The sequence below is a fragment of the Sturnira hondurensis genome, unplaced genomic scaffold (assembly GCF_014824575.4).
Source record: "Sturnira hondurensis isolate 20B ecotype Veracruz unplaced genomic scaffold, ASM1482457v3 Scaffold0023817, whole genome shotgun sequence".
Taxonomy (NCBI): Eukaryota; Metazoa; Chordata; class Mammalia; order Chiroptera; family Phyllostomidae; genus Sturnira; species Sturnira hondurensis.
The window spans coordinates 4,374,843-4,394,474 of record NW_028096448.1 but is presented as its reverse complement, the minus strand read 5'-3'; the positions used below and the strand labels follow the sequence as shown (position 1 = coordinate 4,394,474).

At 40.5% G+C, this 19,632-nt stretch overlaps 1 protein-coding gene across 2 annotated transcripts in view; it reads right to left on the bottom strand.

Annotated features, from left to right (window-relative positions):
- The window catches only part of JARID2 (jumonji and AT-rich interaction domain containing 2), a 257,383-nt gene that overhangs the window by 91,744 nt on the left and 146,007 nt on the right, over positions 1-19,632 (bottom strand). Inside the window, exons 1-2 of one of the 2 annotated variants that reach the window (XM_037037988.1) lie at positions 13,018-13,112; positions 4,413-4,554 (exon numbers count right to left, since the gene is read on the bottom strand). In XM_037037988.1, coding sequence (XP_036893883.1) covers positions 4,413-4,554; positions 13,018-13,084 — 209 coding nt within the window. In that variant the 5' untranslated portion in view covers positions 13,085-13,112. Of the gene's footprint in view, positions 1-4,412; positions 4,555-13,017; positions 13,113-19,632 lie in introns of those variants that run through there. The other variant, XM_037037987.1, reaches the window with a different exon arrangement.

Sequence of the window (19,632 nt, the reverse complement as noted above, 5' to 3'; positions counted from 1 at the left end):
ATGTCTAGCTCCAGGCCATACTCTTCATCATTGTGCCCCCTCCAAAATCCCCATTACATGTCCCAAAGAACTATCACCGTCTCTACATTTTTCCTATCCAGTCCGTTCATGTACCTCAAAACAAATGCAGTTAATTTGGCTATGTAAATGACCCCTCTGTGGACCTTGCATTTTGGACCTTCCACTGACTTAGAACTAAAACTAGACCACCAACAACTGCTTTGTACAACACCTTCACTTGCATCAGCCAAACAGATAACCTCTGTCCTGTAACAACCACTCCCGAGTTTCTCATGGTCAGTACACACCTGACAAACAAAACCTGGCCCCTCTGATTTCTAAAAATACTCAAATACCTCCTGCAGAAAATACAAACTGTACAATAACCAAGCACAATGGGATGGGCAATATAGGGTGGGGAGGAAGATCAGGAAGTAGGCATGGCCACCACCAAAATCAAAAGAGGCCTATTAAAGGCTAAAAGTCTATAGTTTCCATCTTAACCAGTAAAAACTACAATAATGTATAATTTAAAAAATTATTTTAAACTCGTCTACCACAGTGACCAAAGGAGAAATAAAACCAACACTTAGGAACTCCCTCTAGCACCAAGTCCTTCGGATCTCCAATGAGCACCTTTGCCCATCAAACAGGGAAAGAGCTTCCAGAGAAAGGGTGTCTTTTCCTTTTATAAAGGGTGGAGAAATAAAACCAACACTTAGGAACTCCCTCTAGCACCAAGTCCTTCGGATCTCCAATGAGCACCTTTGCCCATCAAACAGGGAAAGAGCTTCCAGAGAAAGGGTGTCTTTTCCTTTTATAAAGGGTGATTTTAGATTACAACCTTTCAATGCCTGAGAGTAAAATGATCCCTTTTATTTTTACCACAGCAGAGAAAAATAAATCCTATAAATTCTGGATTCTACTGTTTTCTGTGCCAAAAAGGCTCACCAACTTCATTTAAAACCAATGGCATCAAGCACTTTGGGCAAAACACAGTTTAGGGGCTTCCTGCAGAAAAATAACACTTTGTAAACACATGGGATGTTCTAACTAAAGACTTAAAACACATTTTACAAGCATCAGAAAATAGAATTGCTTCAATTTACAGGTTGAAAACTTAAAGCAAGGTTGAACTAATAAGACTGGCATAATTCTACACCTCAGGCTTTAATTTTTCTTAAGGAAGTCAAACACAGAAAAACCTTTCTTTCCCCTGCCACCAAGTCAAAGGTCGTATTAACTGCTGGCCCTACAAACATGTATGTAGAAAGAATTAACTGTACAAAAAAAGAAGCCAGCCGCTCATATCATTCCAAAAACACAGAGATTGCTCTTTCCAAAGCAAATACATAAATCATGACGATGGATTTTTGTTTTTTACCTAAGTCTTTCTATTTTTTTAAATCCTTACCAAAGGACATGTGTATTGATTTGCAGCAGGGAACAAAGCACATGGGAGACGGAGACATCAATGTGAGACACGTGGATCAGCTGCCTGCCGTGCACACCCCAACAGGGATTGAACCCATAACCCAGGTATGTGCCATGACCAGGAATTGAACCCACATCCTTTTGGTGTATGGGACGATGCTACAACTAACTGAGTCTCCTGGCCAGGGCATGACCCTGGATTTTTACAATTCAGTGTTCAACTGTCTAAATCGCAATAGAGAATGCAAATGGTCCATCATAAAACATGGTCTTCCCATGTACACATCAGGCTTTTGGAACTTTAGACACAAGGCTAAAAGTAGCATCTAGTCAACAATCCACCCAACACGAACTAACATTTTGAAATAACCACTTTAACTAGTTACTCTGGACTGGATCTGTCATCAGCAGAGACAGCACACTTGTCAATGTACTGGAAGAGATACAATGTATGTCAAATGAAGAAAAGCGGAACACTGCAGTCTGAACAAGACACTCACGGTTTTTTCAACCTGTGTACTGGAGTGCCATAAGAATTTTTACAACAAGGAATAGCTGACTATTAGGTCGGAAACACTGACCTCTTCTCCCTTACACTGTCAAATTAAAAATGACAGCAGCCAAAACAATAGCCGCCCAGTGTGAATGGATCAAAATTATACCTATTTTTGTCAGATCAGTAAAAAATGTATTTTTGCATGTGCCTCATAAATTCAGTAATTACTTTATGTGTGTGTCATGAGGTGAAAAGGGTTGAAAATCCCTGCAGTACACTAAAAAAGCCCCCAGAACTCAAGTTCCTGTTCACATACTCTGCCTCAGAAGACAGGGTTCATACTAGTATTTATGCTAAATATTCATAATAATTACCAATAAGGGATAAAACAAATGAGTAGGATAGTATTAAAAGTTATTATTTTGTACTTGTTATGTACCTTGCAACACTGCGATATGTATTTCCTAACTACACTACGTGTTTACACACAGGCCTCTCTCTACCTGTAACACAGGTTACCACAGACCAGCCCTACATCAGGCCAGTTGTCTGGTCAAGACAACTCTTAATCTACAGCATGTTCCTGATGGGTGTCACTAATAGTGTGTGATCATAACCAAATGAAATACTGCTGTGAGTCTTTTATCAGGAAAACAAGATAGGCAGCACAGTAATAATTAGAGCAGATTAGCAATGGTGAAATTTGCCTTAAATTCACCCCAAACAAAGTTTGTCTTTTCCAATGGCCTGAGGAACTAAAACTAAATGACTGCTTTGCACACAGCTGCCACACAATACCAATGTACCATACAAAGAGGAAGCCAATCTGAGAAAGGAACTAGCAGCAGGGACAAAGGGCTGCTTCCCAAACAATGATGCCTGCTGATCTCCATCATCATACTCTTCCGCTGCCTGGATCTTACCAGAGGTAGTGGTGAACAGCTATACAACACGGCTAATGGACTGGGTGCTGTCAAATCCAACCACATTCATAGACATTTGCTCCACAAATGGAAATGAAAGATGATACCAGATGCATGACCAACCGCCCATGTTTGGAAGCATGGTTAATATTACACATTCCTATATATTTACTGATGTGTTTTAACACACCCTGAGAGCACCCTCTGTTGTGCTGATACAGTTCTTGAATTGGGGCAGAGTGAATATTTGTTAGAGTACCTAAAACATAACAGGCTTGTCACTGTGACACTCACCTAAGTGTTCTTAAGAGAGTAGCATACATGCCCAGTACACTGCAGAGATACTTACATATACACCTGCTAACTGTGCTAACAGCACATCTACTGATACCCAAGACACAGTACCGAGGACTAAGAGAAATGAGTATGGAAGTTAATACAGACTCTGTTATCACTGGGCTTTTTAAACAAAGCCACAGCATGGTGGAGAAAAATAAACTAAGGCTTGTAACAATGCAGCAGCTCAAATTTCAGATCCAAAGTACAGTTTTGTTAAGGATTTCAAATATCTATCAACACATGGCTCATCTTGTCCTCCTTAATTTTCCACCATACTCAGTTCTTCATTAGATATAAACATCCTAGATAGTTTCCAAAAAGTCACTATAATTATGTAGAAAGAGTAAACAAAAAAATCAGACCAGGGGAATTTTTTTTTCCTTTCCCCAACCTCTTAAACTAACAGATTCTATGAAAACGTCATTAACCTAGTCATCCAGGAAAACATCAAGTATGAGAACGGAAAAGGAAAAAAAAAGAAATATAAATTGTAAGTGGGGAGGGGGCGTGGCACAACACATCAGATACGAAATAAAGCAGATAACTAGCAAAGGGTGTTTAAAACACCCAATTAAAAGTATTATTATATAATGTCATTGTCACTCTTTGACCACGAAACCACAACCTCTCAACTACCATAGCCAACTTCCTTATCAAACTATCTAAAGTTTATTTAAGAAAGTAATCATAAAAAAAAAAAGAAGAAGAAGAAACTGGTAATTTACCAGTCTTAATTTACTGCTGGTAAATTAAAAGTTTGAAGAACCAATTCCACATCTACTAACCTGGTTAAACACTAAGTGGATTTTTTCTGAATTTTTTTTTCCAGAAACACCACATTTAATCCTTCTAATTCATAGAAGCATTCCTCCCCCAGGAATGGCAAAATACCATCCAATATACTCAAGAAATACTATGGATGAAAATCAATGGAAATAAATAGCACAGGAATTTTAAGTTGGTGACTCTTTGGCCAGTTTTCATGACAGAAGCATGTTTTGTTGGGCCCATACCATTTTTTGTATGGTTACTTTTAGTTTTAATTAGTGGACAATATTTAGAAACCAGAACATTCGATAAAAATTCAGAACTCTGACTCCTCTATGAAAAATCAGGAGACTGGGTGAACGGGCCCAAGTTTGCTCCTTTGTGGCAAGAACTGGCACCTACTTTGCAGTCCCTGGTTTAAGGCACCGATACTTTCAGCCTTGTGTACTAACCTTTTCCTCGACGGCCCTTCTTCAAAATCTGAAGAACTAACATCGTTGCTAGTAGAGGACACTTGGGATGCATCATCCTTCTCATTCTCTGACTGTTCTGATGCTGGTCCTAATCCCTTAGACTGGCCATTACCAAGGAGCCCTACAGGTGAGAAAAGGGGACAAACACTTAAATACATGACATCAGGAAGCAGCACTTTACCACAGTTAACCCTACAGAATGGCTGGTGATGGACAGAAGAATTTAAAGGCATACATCCCTTTTGGAAATGGGGGGAAAAGTCATACCTCCCTACTTTGAACCCTTTATAAGAGTGAATGCCTAACAAAGAAACAATTGTTAATAAGAAATTCAAACAGAAATTTTTAACCATAATATACTCTAGGGTTCTTTTTTAAAGTACATGAACATCTTTGTAGGGCTGGAGAATGGAAAGGAAGAAAGGCATCTCAAGTGTTACCAATTCAAACTAGTTATCTTTCAACGGCTAAACATTTACTCTAGAAATACTGAAGTCCTTTTTGGAATTGCCTTCAGGAACCAGTACCTTCCACACACAAAAAAACATCATTACTTCATAGCCATATCACAGTTATTAACTAGAAATCCTACTACTCAACTCTCTCTTTAGAGAAATCCATTATACTAGCCAGTCACCATGCCTGTCTTTGACTTTCTCAAAGGATAAAGACAGTCTATGACTGCATATATGGAACCATGCAAAAGAGGAAGTCTTGGAGGCCCAGGACGTATAACCACATTGGAGAAAGGTCCTGGAGAAGGGTTATACCATGTGATATGAAAGTATCTTAATAAGGTCACACAAATGGGTGGCAGTTCAATAAAAAGCCTAGCAGATCTTCTAGTACTCAAATGTTCTTCCCATGGAAAAGTTGTACCAACACAAGTGTCCAAAGCCAGCTGGCCCCCAATTCTGCTGTCTAGTCACCAGCATTGGGGGCATGAGCAGGAATGCTAGCACAGTATCTGTGTTTTCGCAGCCATGTGCTGGCTGTTAAATAAAGCCAAATGTGCCAGGTGATGTCGTGATTTCTGTCCTTCCAACCCTTCCACCAATTCTGTAAGCACTTAATTCCTGCATTAAATCCCATCATGGTTGAAAGAGCGGTTCCCATTAGGTGCACAAAACACTACAGAAAACACAGTGGTAAAATTTTCTGAAAGAGCACAGTACACTGCAACCAAACCCTGGGACTTGACCTGTTTATGCACGCATTTCCCCAGTTATCTATTTTTACACCATTTCGGAGTATGTGTAATAACATAAGGTTGGAAATCTAATACAGTGCAGTAAGTACAATCCCACGGCTGTCACTGAGACGTGGCTTTGAGAGTTATGACTACAATGTGGAAATGAAAATATATGCAACTTCCCAAAGAGAGAGAAAATGGGGGGAGTCTGCACTGTGTGGCAAAAAGAAGACGTAATTGTGTGGAAATCTACGGGTCTGAGGGTAGAGCTGTGGCCGACATTTCAAAGATGAGAGCTATACTAACCATTACAGCAACCACTACTGAGCACTGGAAAACAAGGCCAGCATAAATGAGGAAATAAATCTTTATTTCATTTTAATTAATTTAAAACAATGTAACTAAGAGTTCAATAATAATTTATATTGATTAATTCTTCAAATATTCTGGATATATTAAGTCAAATATATGAAAATTCATGTTAGCTGCTTTTTAAAGACTTTTTAAACTATGCTCTAGAAACCTAAAACTACATATGTGGGTTGAAATTATGTCTCTATTTATTAGCACTAAATTAGGTCACTTCAGTAATCTCACATTGTTTGGGGACAGGGGGAATGTCAGCCCACCAAACAGTATGAAGATACAGATAATACTCAACACAGGACAGTGGCCAAGGGACATAATACTTCATATTTGAGAAATAAAGACAAAGAGAGAGAGATGAATTGCCGTACTTGAAAAGAATGGAAAATTCAAAGTAAAACTTCTGATTATAGAACCGTATGTAAAATTAATAAGAGAAAAAGCAAATATGCATCTTAAAGATATGTACTCTTGGTTGAGTCCCAATTTTTAAATAGTACATAGTATAAAAAGGAGAATAAAGCAGGGAAAGAGGGAGCAAATACAAATTTATCCATTCATTTTGTTAACACCTCCTATATGCCAGGGATACAGGCATATCAAACAAAATCTGAATTCCAGTGAAAGGAGACAGATCAACAAATACACTTGGATGTACCGTTTAGCAGTATGCCCGTACTTATTGGGCAAGAAAAAGTGATAGGGGAGGGCAATGAATATGAATCAATGGAGCCAGCAAGCGACACTGGCACAAGAAGAACAAAGTTAGAATTTGCAATATGCCTGAAAACAAACACAAAAGCCTGTGGTGATGGTGGTGTTGAAGGAGGACGAGGAAAAGAGGTGCTGATTTTGAAAGTGCTTTATTTGGAGCAAGGATGAAATAAGGAAGGACTACACGATGCTACTAGGTGAAGTGGGGAGGAAACACTGCTGTACTCTTCCGTACCCTTTAGTCCATAGCAAGATCTTAAATATTTCCTGAGTGAGCAAGCAGCAAGTGAGTGAGTGATTTAGCAGAGAAAAGCTAAGCTATTCAATGACAGCTATACACTTGTTCTTCTAACAGGTATAATCTCAGTGGATGGTTGCAAATGGTAGTGGTGATTCTCAGGCTTGAGCAGGAATCAGAGTCACCTGGAGGGCTTATTCAAACACGATCCCCTGGGCCTCAACCCCAGTCTACCCTACTCGTAACAAATTCTCAGATGGTGCTGATGCTGATTTTGGCAGGCCCAGGGACCTTTGGAGAACCACTATTGTAGGGGAAAGCAAGGCTCAAATCAGTAACAGACCCCGTTGCCCTACACTATAAAGCTCTGGGCCAATGAGAATGAATCCCAGGAAACCAATTATGACTGCACAAACTCTCATCATACACTCAGTCCCAAACTTCTGTATGGGCACTCTTCCACCTTTTACCAATAATTTGTGAAGTGAAAATAAGGCAGCTAACAAAACTTATCACAAAGCTGTAAAAGCCAGCTTATGACAATTACAGACTTTTAAAAAGTAACATGCTGGGGAAAGTGTTCATGTCTAACAGGCATCAATGTAGAAAGGAATATAACATTTCTTCCCTCCGAAACACCAACTGTTCAAGCACAAATGCGGGGAAGCTGGATTATGAGACTCCAGATGAAAAATGGGGGATTTTAATGGACTATGTGTGAGCTCAATGTGAGGCAAAACAGATGAGGATGTTCTGAAACACTAAGGCAAGGCTGTGCTAGATTAAAAGGAATAAAAATAGTGGGTCCAGTGACTGGAAGCCTTCACTAATCTCTCCAAAGAGCTCCAAAATTTCCCCCCTTTGAAAGATTAACAATTACTGATTACCTCAACTACAGAGACATGGTTTGCTGACTTTCCAGGTTAGAAAAATGGGGCTCATGCATAGGAAATTGATTGCCTGCTATGCAAATTGAAGGTCCTCAGCTTTTCCCAGCCTTTGTAAGGGGTGAGACTGACTTGTTCTGCATATGCTGGACTTTTTTCAATTTATGTAGTCCCATCTTGTATGTCAGCACAAAGAAAATTTACATTTATTTTTAGCTAGTCTATATGGTTGGATAAGTCTGTGCTTTTTTTTTTTTACCACACGTCCACACATACACACTCCCTTTTCACATCTCCAGTACACCTCCCTCATCTCCTTCCTACCCCCTTTCATTTTGAATGTTTTCATCCAAATAGTACTGCCTGCCCATCCAGAAGAGCCAGGTCAGCAGGATGGAACATGATGCCAGAGGGCAGAATAGCCATTACTATAACATCCCACGAGCTAATGGGTGCTGCCTTTTCCTTCCCCTAACAAAGCCCTGCCAACAATTTTTATATTTTTTTTTCAGTCAATGAGAAATGATGAAAAAAAAAAAATCCCCTCCTTCAAATACAAATTGGCTTTATTTTTCCGAACCCTTCCCCCAACCTACACAAACCTTTGTTGGGAGGAGGAGGTTAGACCGAGGAATTTCAATGGCCTAAAGAGTTAGTCTCCCCACATTAGCATTCGTTCTCCTTTATTAATATTCAGTAGGTTGAACTTAAATTAAAGCATGTCTATTGTCTTTCACAAAAGCAATAAATATGAGCTGAAAATTCCAAATCACTGCAGTAAAGGCTGCCTGGGGACCTCCTGCAACCATGGCTAGTCACCATCAGCTGACAGGAGCAGCATGTCACAGGGAGACCACACATCCTCCACAGTGGCAGTGCCGGTTCTCACAAGCTAAGAATCCCAAAGAAACCAGATAAAACAGAACCCTGTCATCAAATTCAGCAGCTTTTCATCCCATCTTCCAAATTAGCAAGAAATGAAAAAGGTTGAAGGCCATTCACCAAAACCATCTTTTTTCTAAGCCTACAACAGCCCGGCAAAGGGAAGTAAGAATTCCTCTTCTCGGAGGCTGGAGATACATGATCTCCCTCTCGCCTTAATGTAAAGAGGGTTGGGAAAACCGAAACATAAATGACGCCAAAGATTCCTTTAGCTGAAGGAACTTCAACTAAGCAAACTGATGAGAGCTGCAGATTTCAGAACACAAATGCTTACAGATAAGTTAATTCTTTACTAAATGGCTGGAAAAGGAGGCCTAGAATATATGTACAGTCTTTATAATTTTATGGTTTAGACACAAAGAAGTTTCACTAGTGCTCCCATTAGCTATACATACATGACAATACAAAATGGAAGCAAAATCTAATGTCTCTATTTCACAAAAGCAATGCTTAAGAAGGGTTAAAGAGAAAAGAAAAACAAGGAGACTTTGAAGCTGTCCCCAAGCTTCCAAAACATCTGGAGCACACGAGATGCATATTACCGTATTAGGGAGAGTCAATGTATTTGGCTTTGTTGTAGAAGGGATGCACAAAAGGTAATTCAGTATTATACAGCCAATGCCCGTCTGTCACCCTGTCACTGTGAGACAAGGTATCACATTACATATTAAACAGTCAAGCATCCAAAGAGAGCTTTCATTTTCAGCAGCTGTGTGTGCATGCACGCGCAAGCGGGTGTTGGGGGATGGGGGTGGCTGCAGCACTGAGTTGAGAGAAGAATTATAAAAGCAGCCCCCTTGGTTGATGTAGAACCCTCTCTGAGGTATTCAAAATGCATAGTTTACTGCCATTACCAGTGGAAAAGAAAGCCTATTTTCACTCAGATTTTAAGAGAAAAACTGGATTGTCTGCTTTTTGCATTTGGATGCCAGAGAAAATCTGGCTAGGGCCAGCTTCTCGGGTTCTACAGGAATATGGAGTTTAAGCCCAACTGTACACATCTGGGTCAGCAGCTAAGGTTTCCAATCTGTCCTAGGGTCCAGGGAAAGGAGTGCAGAGATGTAAGCAAAGCCAAGACCAGGGTGGTCCACTGACATCCTCTCCGTATCAAACTGCAGAGAGGGCTGAAAACAAATGACAATCATGAGGCATGATGTCACTGCACACTCATGGTCAGCGAAGCGAGAACGAAGGAGGTTTAATACCTCGGCTTATGGAAAATAATTATCCCTTTCCCTTAGGAGAACAGCCCCTGAGCAGACCTGGACTCCCCTTTGTCTACTCTCAAATCAGCTGTGGAGAGATTTCCCAACTCAACCAAGAAAATGCAGTCCAGAAAGAGCCATGGGTCAAGAGTCCCAGGATACAGGGGCAACATGGGTTTCTGTTACTTTAACACCCAGAAAGTGAACAGGAAGACAGGAAGGCCTAGGAAGGCAGGCAGAGAGACAGACAGAGAGACAGACAGAAAGACAGGCAGAATACCATAGAAGCCCTTCACAACCACCAGAATTTCATTCACCACAAAACCATCTTGGGGATTCTAAACCTCCTTCTCATGCTCCTATTTTTATTTTTGAGAAAAAGTGTTAGATAAACACTTGACACACTGATATTAACATGGAAAAGTTGAGCTACTGGATAAGCAAGAAAAGCATCTGACCCTCTCCCTTTTTTCCCCTATTTCAGAGTCAAGGAAATGGCTAAATTCGGGAGTCAAGCAGCAAAAGAGATGGACAGAACCCTTGAGACCAGGGGCATTTCTTCACTTTCAGGCACAAAGAACAAGCCCAACTGACGTGTCACATTTACACCCAGGAAGGGCAACCAGATCACTTCTCTAAGGAAACAGCCCTATTCTAGCTGACTAAACCTCAAATGAATGAAGAACATCAAAGACAAAAGATCTTTCCGTCACAAGTCGTTACCAGGAATCACAAGAGGAGAGAAAACACCTGACATGGAGAGGAGGCTCAAAAACAGCAACCCCAAAGCCACAGCTGAACTTCATTCTTCCATTAAAAAAGCTCCCATGATCTCTAGGACAGATTTCTAGACCAGCCAAAAAGCTACTGAAACTCTGATGATCACAATAGTGAGCATTTTGCTCACTATTGCTCACTATTGTGTACTTTGCATTTGGGCACAAGCTCCCTTACTTCTTTGCAGGGGAGGGCTCTTCCTCCCTCCACATTCTCTCTTCCTTTGCCCTCTTTCTTCAGCCTTGACATGATTTTCACAACAATCAGGAAAGGTAGAGTATCTTGAACAACAATGATTATTAAAATATAAACATCCACACTGCTCTATAATGAGAAGTTGTACTTTCACATTCAATTATCATAACTCCCCTCTACTGCAGGCAAGAACTCCTCTAGGTCCACACCCATCCCAACACCTTATTAATTTTATGCTGGCAAAACAGTCGAGTGCATGCCTACCAGGAAACCCAGTTAAACTGTCCATCAACAGCAGGAATCCTTGGAGTCCTCTAGGAAATGCAACTTGGGCTTCCATCCACTGAGTAAAAGGGTCCCACTGTAGAGATGGGCCAGTCCTGAACACCCCAGAGGTCGAAGACTGCCTTCCTTTCACATTTAGAAAAGAAGTGATTAAATGCAATCTGGGCTGGTGCGAAATGAGCTGCAGAACAATGGCACCACTGCAGAGCATAGTAGAGGTAAACAGGGGCCTTTTTCAAGAAATTCTGTTAGATAATGAAACCAACACGTTGAATGTTTTATGTTTAGGTAAGCTGACATGCAAAAATCCAATTTTACAAATCATGGAATTAGCACTTCTCAAAAGAATATTTCCATATACCCAGCATGTTCTCAGCTAGTGATATTCTCAGAGAGCTAGTGCTAATCTACTTTTAAGTAATTACCATGTGTTTGTGTGTTCATACAATTTTTAAGCTTCACATCATCCTTACATTTCCTCACACAAAGGTAAGTTACCCAAAGAAACAGGCTCTCAAATATTATTAGCCAGTCTCTACAAAGTTAGGCAACGCTGGCTTTAACACAAATCAACAAACCCCATTAGGTTACTAGTCTGTATACTGGCCTGTGATGACAAATGGGCACAACTCAAATGCTTCGTGTCCTGGCTGACATAACGTGTGGGTGAGTAAACAGTCACACCCTCACCTCCAAACCTCTCTGGCTGCCTTTATGCTGTAAGACAAAAACAATGGACCACACACAGAAGTTCTAAGTTGTTTTGTCTTAGCATGACTGGCAAGAGCAGAAGTCTCCCTGCACCCTCATCACCTCACTCACACGCAGGCCAATCAACTGTATGCCCATGTATATCACTCTTAGATGACTATAAGGATGCATTAAAGTGGGCTATTCAAAGTAAAAAAAATAACAAACAAAGCAGCTTACTGACAGCAAACAAGTTCAAAGAGGCCTGCAGCCTCCCAGAGCACCCTTCTTTCCCGATACTGAAATCGAATGGAAGCAGAACAGAAGGCAGAGCTCCCAACATGGGGCCACAGAATCTGTAAAGATTTGAGGCACCTAAAATAAATGGCTCTTAGTATTTATTTGTGTTTTTATCTATTAATACAAACATGGATTAATGCATGAAATATGGGAGAAGAATCGAGAGCAATGGAAATCGAAAGCCTTACTGCCTAATCTAGAAGTACTTAGTATCTATTTACATGCCTCAGTTTCCTCCATCTTTCAAGGAAAGACGATGTAGAGAAAGTCTGAAGGGAAATAAAAAACCAACACACTGTTTATAAATGAAACCAAAGCTATGGTGGGGATGGACTAATTAACTTTAAGCAAACATCTATTTTTAAATGCTGGGAAATGATCATATACATTGGCAATAAAATAAAGGGATCAGCCATAGCTACATGGCATTTGGACCCCAGACAGCAACGTCTCAATTCATACAAGCCTGGCTAAAACTGCAGATTTGGCCAAAATGGTCAACAGAGCTGAATGCTTTAAGAGCGACATTAATTCTCTCTTGTAAATTTCCACAGTGCCTTTGCAGGAGCCACCATTGCCCCTAGGGAGGATATCAAATCTAAAAGAATGTTAATATTAAGCAAATCGCAACACTTTTTACATACTCATATACATAGCACCTTGCCATCCATAATGGATTTAATCAGGACCCCAGCAGGGAAACCCACAAAAGGCCTATTTCTCCAACAAAAGCCATACCAGCCTGAAACAAATCTAGAGCGATTTGGTTTTTATTTTATTTATAGGAACAGACCTTCTATTCCAGGTTCCTCAAGATAAGCCACCAAAAACTGCACCTGACAGACCCGTGGAGCAGCCATCCTCAGAGCCGGATCATTGCCGAGAGACAGAGGAAGGAGAACAGAGGGAGGGAGGGAGGAAGGAAGAGCTCGGAGAGGCAGGCTCCAGAGCACTTGTCAACAATCCTCCCTGTACGTAATAAGCAGGCGGCAGTGCAGATTCCGGCAGTGCCGATTCCGCTCAGCAATAGGATGGCCGAGCAGCACGGGGAGGGGGGAGACAAGGAGAGAAGGTTATTTATGTGCAAGGGAGGGAATCTAACACCCAAGAGAAGGGGTCTGGGGCTTCCCCCCCTTCTGATAAATTGCCACACACACACACACACACACACACACACACACAGCGATCGACTAGCTTTTTATCCTGTAATTTCCCCAACCTGCAATGCAGACAAATGCTTATTTTAGGATTTTTTTTTGGGGGGGGCACACCTTTGATGGGGGTTGTCCACACTTCCGTATGCCCAGTCTGTCAGACTGTCACCCCAACTCCATGCACACACTCCACCCCCATGGACAATGGGGGTCCATGGCACATTTTCAATGGCATCTCTTTTTAATATCATAATCTGTGTCATTCAGCACTTGCTTTTTATTTATTTTTATTTGTTTTTTGGCTGGGAAACCTGGGCAGCTCTCCAGACAGACTGCAGAAATCTCTTTCCACATGCTCCTCCTTGAGCCCCCTCCCCCTCCCTCCAACTCCAGCTAGGAGGGTGCTTCATTACTTACGTGAGGACCGCAGGGGCCACAGCTGCCCTCCCCACCCCAACACATGGACATCCCGCCCCCAGGCACACAATTTCATCTAATCTAATAAAATAGAAGCTGTTTTCCCTCATCTTTTCTTGAGAATCTTTCACAAAACAGGCTCTGTGGCCTGGCAGCTGTGAGAGGGTGAAAAAGGCAAGAATCCAACAAGGCTGGCCAGTTCCCTGGCCTCACATAACTGGAGCTTGCATCTCCTTTCATATGTCATAAGCTTTTTGGTTTTTAATGTCAATTCTTTTGAAGCTTTTGAACTTCAGCTGGCAATTACAATGTCCAAAACACATGCTCTGAACACCATCCTACAGTTTCCTCTTTATGCTTTTCCAAAGGTTTTTCCCCTTTATGGTGCATCACCCTCAAAGAACCCGCACGGCATTAAAAGTTTTCCTCACGGATTCATCCAAGGGAAACGGGAATAGAACGTCTCTTACTATTATTACTTTGAGTCTCTTCTTGTTGTTATTTAACCAATGAATAAGCCCCTTCTGGGCTTAAGTGGGTTATTTAGACCTCACCAAAAAAAAAAAAAAAAAAAACCTGAATATGCTCAGGGTTTGCTCGGGGTGTCTAGCCAACAAATCAGTAGGGTGTATCTACGTGTCTCGCTTCTACACAACAAAATAGCAGAATGTAGGTGACGGTCTTCCCTAATTTCTACTGAATATCCACTGCTTTAAAATCAGAATTATAGTCCTGGCCAGGTAAGCTCAGTTGGTTAGAGTGTTGACCCGATACACCAAGGTTGCAGGTTCAGTCCCCAATGGGGGCACAAACAAGAATCAACCAGTGAATGCATAAATAAGAACAACAACTCCATCAATCCATCTCTCTCTCATCAATAAATTATTTTTTAATCAGAATTACAATCTAATAAAATTCCCCACTTCATATGTGAATAAGCTAAGCCATATGAAGGCACGGTTCTTAAACAAGATCACAGAGCCAGTTCCTTAGACAGTCTTAAACTAAAGACCATTGTGAATCCCGTGGTGTTTGGGGATAGGGACAAGTCACACACTGGAACAACCTTACCATACAATTCCCTGTGGAATAGACAGTTGGAAAATCCCTCTCCCATCTTTCCACACCCAGTGAAGGCTCCACAAAGCAGACCTTCATCTACTTCTCTCCAGTGCCGGTACCGTCCCGGCCTCTCATGTTGAACAACTGTTTGGCCGATGTCCCACTGCAGCATAAGTCAGACACAGTCAATTAAAGGGCATTTAAGAGATGACTATTTGGCTGTTTTCCTCTTCTTTCTGCTGGGACCTGTCTTTTGGTGCCTTTAATCAAAAGCAGCCAAAAGAGAGAACTGGAAAGGAGATAAGAGGCAGATCTTTGGATGTATGGTAATTCTGAGAAAAGGTTGTTAAGAAAGGAGAAACCACAAGACCTTAACAACTGGCCAGAAATGAGGCTTGAGAACCATCTATGGGAACTTATCCCCCATCACCTGACAAGAGTGCGCACCAGCAACCGAGTGTGTAGCCACCAGCAGTGCTCTCCCTGCCTCCACTGCTGGTTCCTCTGCCCATCAACTAAAAAAGGAACAAGGTATTTAAAACAAAAAAGGTAAGACCTGACAGAATGATGGCCCCAGGCTGCTTTTACTTCCAAAACCCTTACCAGAATCTGATAGCTCTCAGAATTTCCTAAAATAGATGCTTAGGTAGCTCAGTGTGTCCAACTCTGGCCTCTGATCAGCTGTTGAGTCAGGAAGGAGAGCTGGAAAACTATTTGTCTATGAAAGTCAGGAGGTTTTGGACTGTTTAGATAAAATGCTGGTCTACCAAAGAGGAAATGTATCAACAGTTTCAGAGAGACTAACAACACCCTCTGGGAGACACACAATAAAACTGACAGCTAGGTTCAGTTTAAGAATAGCAACACAACACTATTTAAATTCTGGGGAAAAAAAAAGGAAAGGGTATAAAGTGTGAGACTGGCAAAGACTATTTCTTTGTTCCAAGTTAATAATATGAGTACCACCAGCTAAACTTGAATGGTCAAGGATCGGAGGAAGTCCCAATCCTTAAAGACTTCTCAAATATTACCAACTTCAATCTGCCCAGTTTTGTTTAATTTTTAATGAGAAAGAATATCTACAGCCCTGACTGCTATGGAGCTGAGATGGGCATCATTCTGCAAACCAGAAGGTCACTGGTTCAATTCCAACATGCCTGGGTTGCAGGCCAGGTCCCTGGTTAGTGGCACACAAGAGGCAAACCAATCGATGTTACTCTTGCACAGTGATGTTTTGTTCTCTTTCTCCCTACCTTCTCCTTTAAAGATATACAAGTTCTTTAAAAAAAAAAAAAAAAAGGTAAGACCAACAGCCAAACCCTAAAATTACTAAAACGTATGTGCTTCCCCCTTCCTACTTATTTTTTAAGTGACAACACAAATATGTATACCTAAATAGTGTATTATTTCACTGTGCTGGACTATGAACTTCACAAAAAAGGTATCACACCATGTTAGTCATAGAGTACTTGTTTTTTTCACCAACTCCTCACTAGTTTACTAAGATCCATCCATGATTTAGCTTAATCTTTGCCGATTCATTTTCACTATTATTTATCATACTCTGTAGTAAGACTATGCCACAATTTATTTTGATTCTCTTGTTTTGAAGTGTTGCCAGTCTGTTGCTATCACAAACCATGCTGTAAAAACATTCTTCTGTTTGTCTCCTGGAAAGCAGGCACTAGACTTACCTGGGATACACACCTAGGAATAAAATTATTGGAAATTCTTCAGTATGCAAATACTCAGTTTTACAAGTTAATGGCAAGTTGGTTTCCAAAGCAGGTATCAATTTTCACTTGTGCGCCAGCAATGTATCATTCTAATCTCTACATGTTTAAATATAAAGACCTCCCATTACTCAAGAATCCAGAGAACAAGGTACTCCAATTGCTACTTCGGAAGAGAACAGAATTTCAGAAAGGATGTCCTATCCTAAGAAATGCTGTGCGCCAGCCAGGTACATGCCCGCCATCCCACCTAATTATCACCTCAACACCAGGACATCTGAGGACATATTTTGCTGGTAACAGTTTTGGAATCATGAATCTACCTATATGTGCATAACTCCAGCAGCCCACTGGTGGCACTTCACCTTTTAAAAATATATGACTGGGGCAAACCCCAACCTAGGACTTAAATAAAATGTGAGAGAGCAAGTCATTTGCACATCTTAATCTAATCTGGATATCTAATAGTACCCTGAGTAGATTAATTAAAGAACCTGCTGCCTCATAAGCATCAAGAGCTTGTTTAATTCATGTATCAAAGCAAGGAAGTCAGTGCATACTCAGAGCTAGAACCCATCTCATAAAGGAAAGATAGGCCTTACAGAGTTGGAACAAGTCTGCAGCATTCTGTCTCACTCACATCTGCCTCCAAAAGCTCCAGCTTCCTGCCGCCTATACAAGTTACTGCACACAAAGATGGCACCTTAGTATTTGGGTTGCATGCAACTCAACTATTTCCCCCAAAACTGCTTACAGTAAAGGAGGGGTAGAGGTGCAGTGGATTTCCCTGTATGAGAGAAGGGCATAAAATTTTAGAGTCTGAGAATTTCATATAGGAAATAAGGGAATTTTAATGATCACACTGCACTAGTCATGTTTTCATAAAGATATTTCTTATTTGGGCTGCATTACATAGTATTGATCTCATCACCTAGATTGTGATAAAAAACCAATGCAGAGAAGTAATCCACTCTGCTAATATTTGACTTTCAAAATATTATTGAAGTGTGGGCACTTTACAGCAGCCGTCATAATAATAATAAACACTACTTGTTAGATATTTAAATGAAAGTTAATACACTGGCAACATACCAAGCAGAATTAGGTGCACATGGAGTCTGGGTTGGACCCCTTCCAAGAGGGCTTGGTAATTCCTGAAGCACCAACAGCGCTCAACTAACTGTATAATTCATGTGGTTGGCTCTATAGCCAATCTGACTTCAAGGTCACACTGTACAATTATAAAATAATACCAATAATTACAAATACACAGTAGGGAGATCTAGGCTGGGTGACTGTATATTAACTGGTGAAACAAACCTAAGGTTTTAGTCACCAATGCCAATAACGGCATTACAATTAAACCAGAAAATTCAAATTAGTAACCCAACAGAAAAAACAATGTTCCATCAGATTTTTTTAATTTAAAAAAAGACTGGTTTACTTGGTCAGCATCTAGCACTGGGAAACATAAGTGGTTTACAGCATACACCACACAATACAGACAAGGCTGCCTGGTTCTAGTCTGAGTTTTACTCAACTACCTGAATTTTAAAGAGAATCACCAAAAGCACTCCATGCCTCGGTTTCCTCATCCATTAAATGGAAATAAGAACAACCATGGTCAGTTTAATTAATGCCTATTATATATATACAAGGGTTAGTAGTACATAGTAAGTGCTACCTATAGAGAATGCCTTCACAAACTTTGGTGCTAATGAATTACCCAGAATTTTTGTTCAATGTATTCTTTTAATCATTTGATTCTAAAAAGAAACCTAAGATAAATCATATTTTAGCCTTTAACATATTTTTAATGATTCAGGTAATACATTTGAAATGATAAACACAGAAATAATACCAAGTTCAAAAAGATTATCAACACTGAAATTACTCTGAAAACATGAGGCATAAACAGCATTGAATACAATTCAATCAGAATCTCAACATACTCATTTTACTGACTAAAGAATAATAAACAGTGGAAAACTATGAGGGGGCACCCCCAAAACTCAGAATTTATTTATAAAAAATTGTGTATTAATTTTTACTTGTTTAAACTTCAGTTACCTTCAAAGTTCTTTCCATTTGAGGCAATACACCTACCGAGACAGTTTTTCCACTGCACAAAACAGTTTTGAACATGTTGATTTTGATGCCCTTTAGTGCTTCAGCCATTTTTTTTTGTTTCACCTCTTCCACATTGGCAAAATGCTTCCCTATGAGAACTTTTTTCATTGGGAAACAAACAAACAAAAAATGATGCTCAGGGCCAGATGGGGTGAATAGGAAGGACAGGACATGGGGTTCCTGCCATTTTTTTGTTAAAAACTGATGAACACTCAACACAGTGTGGGCAGGCACACTCGTAAATCACCCATTGTGAAATGGGCAAACACAATGAAAGCCTCTTCAAAAAAATTCACTGAAGCTGAACACAGCCTCTCACAACGCCACCAGCTGGTACACTGCTACAGATGGGTTCCTAGAATACTCACCTAGCAGAGAAAGGCTGTACTACAAGAAGCCCACCCTCTAGAAGATAATTCTGCGTTCTGGGGGCACCCTCACCCCTTATGTTCACAAAGTAATGAAATGAAGTGACTCAGGTCAGCTACTGAAGAGTAGCTGATCACCTTTTCAAACCTATGCTTCTGATAAAACCACTTCAAGCTAAAATGAAATTCAGTGTTTCACTTCTAGAAAGTAATACTAAGAAATTAATCAGAGAAACAAAGATTTATGAGCAAGGATTTCAGCCCAGTTTAATTATTTGTTGCTTCTTTTACTGGTTTAAATCCTGTGTCTTAAACAAAACAAAACTTCTACGTTAGCTTCCTGAGCCATGCAATAGACTGGCCACCAGTGCTTTGGTTTTCAAACCTGACTATACCTCATGACAGACAGTCCACAAAGGTACAGCTGGCTTGGGTTCTTCATGTATAGCCAACGACACATTCATTCTGTCAAACCTCAGTGCCTCTGCACATGCTGTTCCCTCTTTCAGAATAATATTCTCTCCTCTCTCTGCCTAGAAATCTC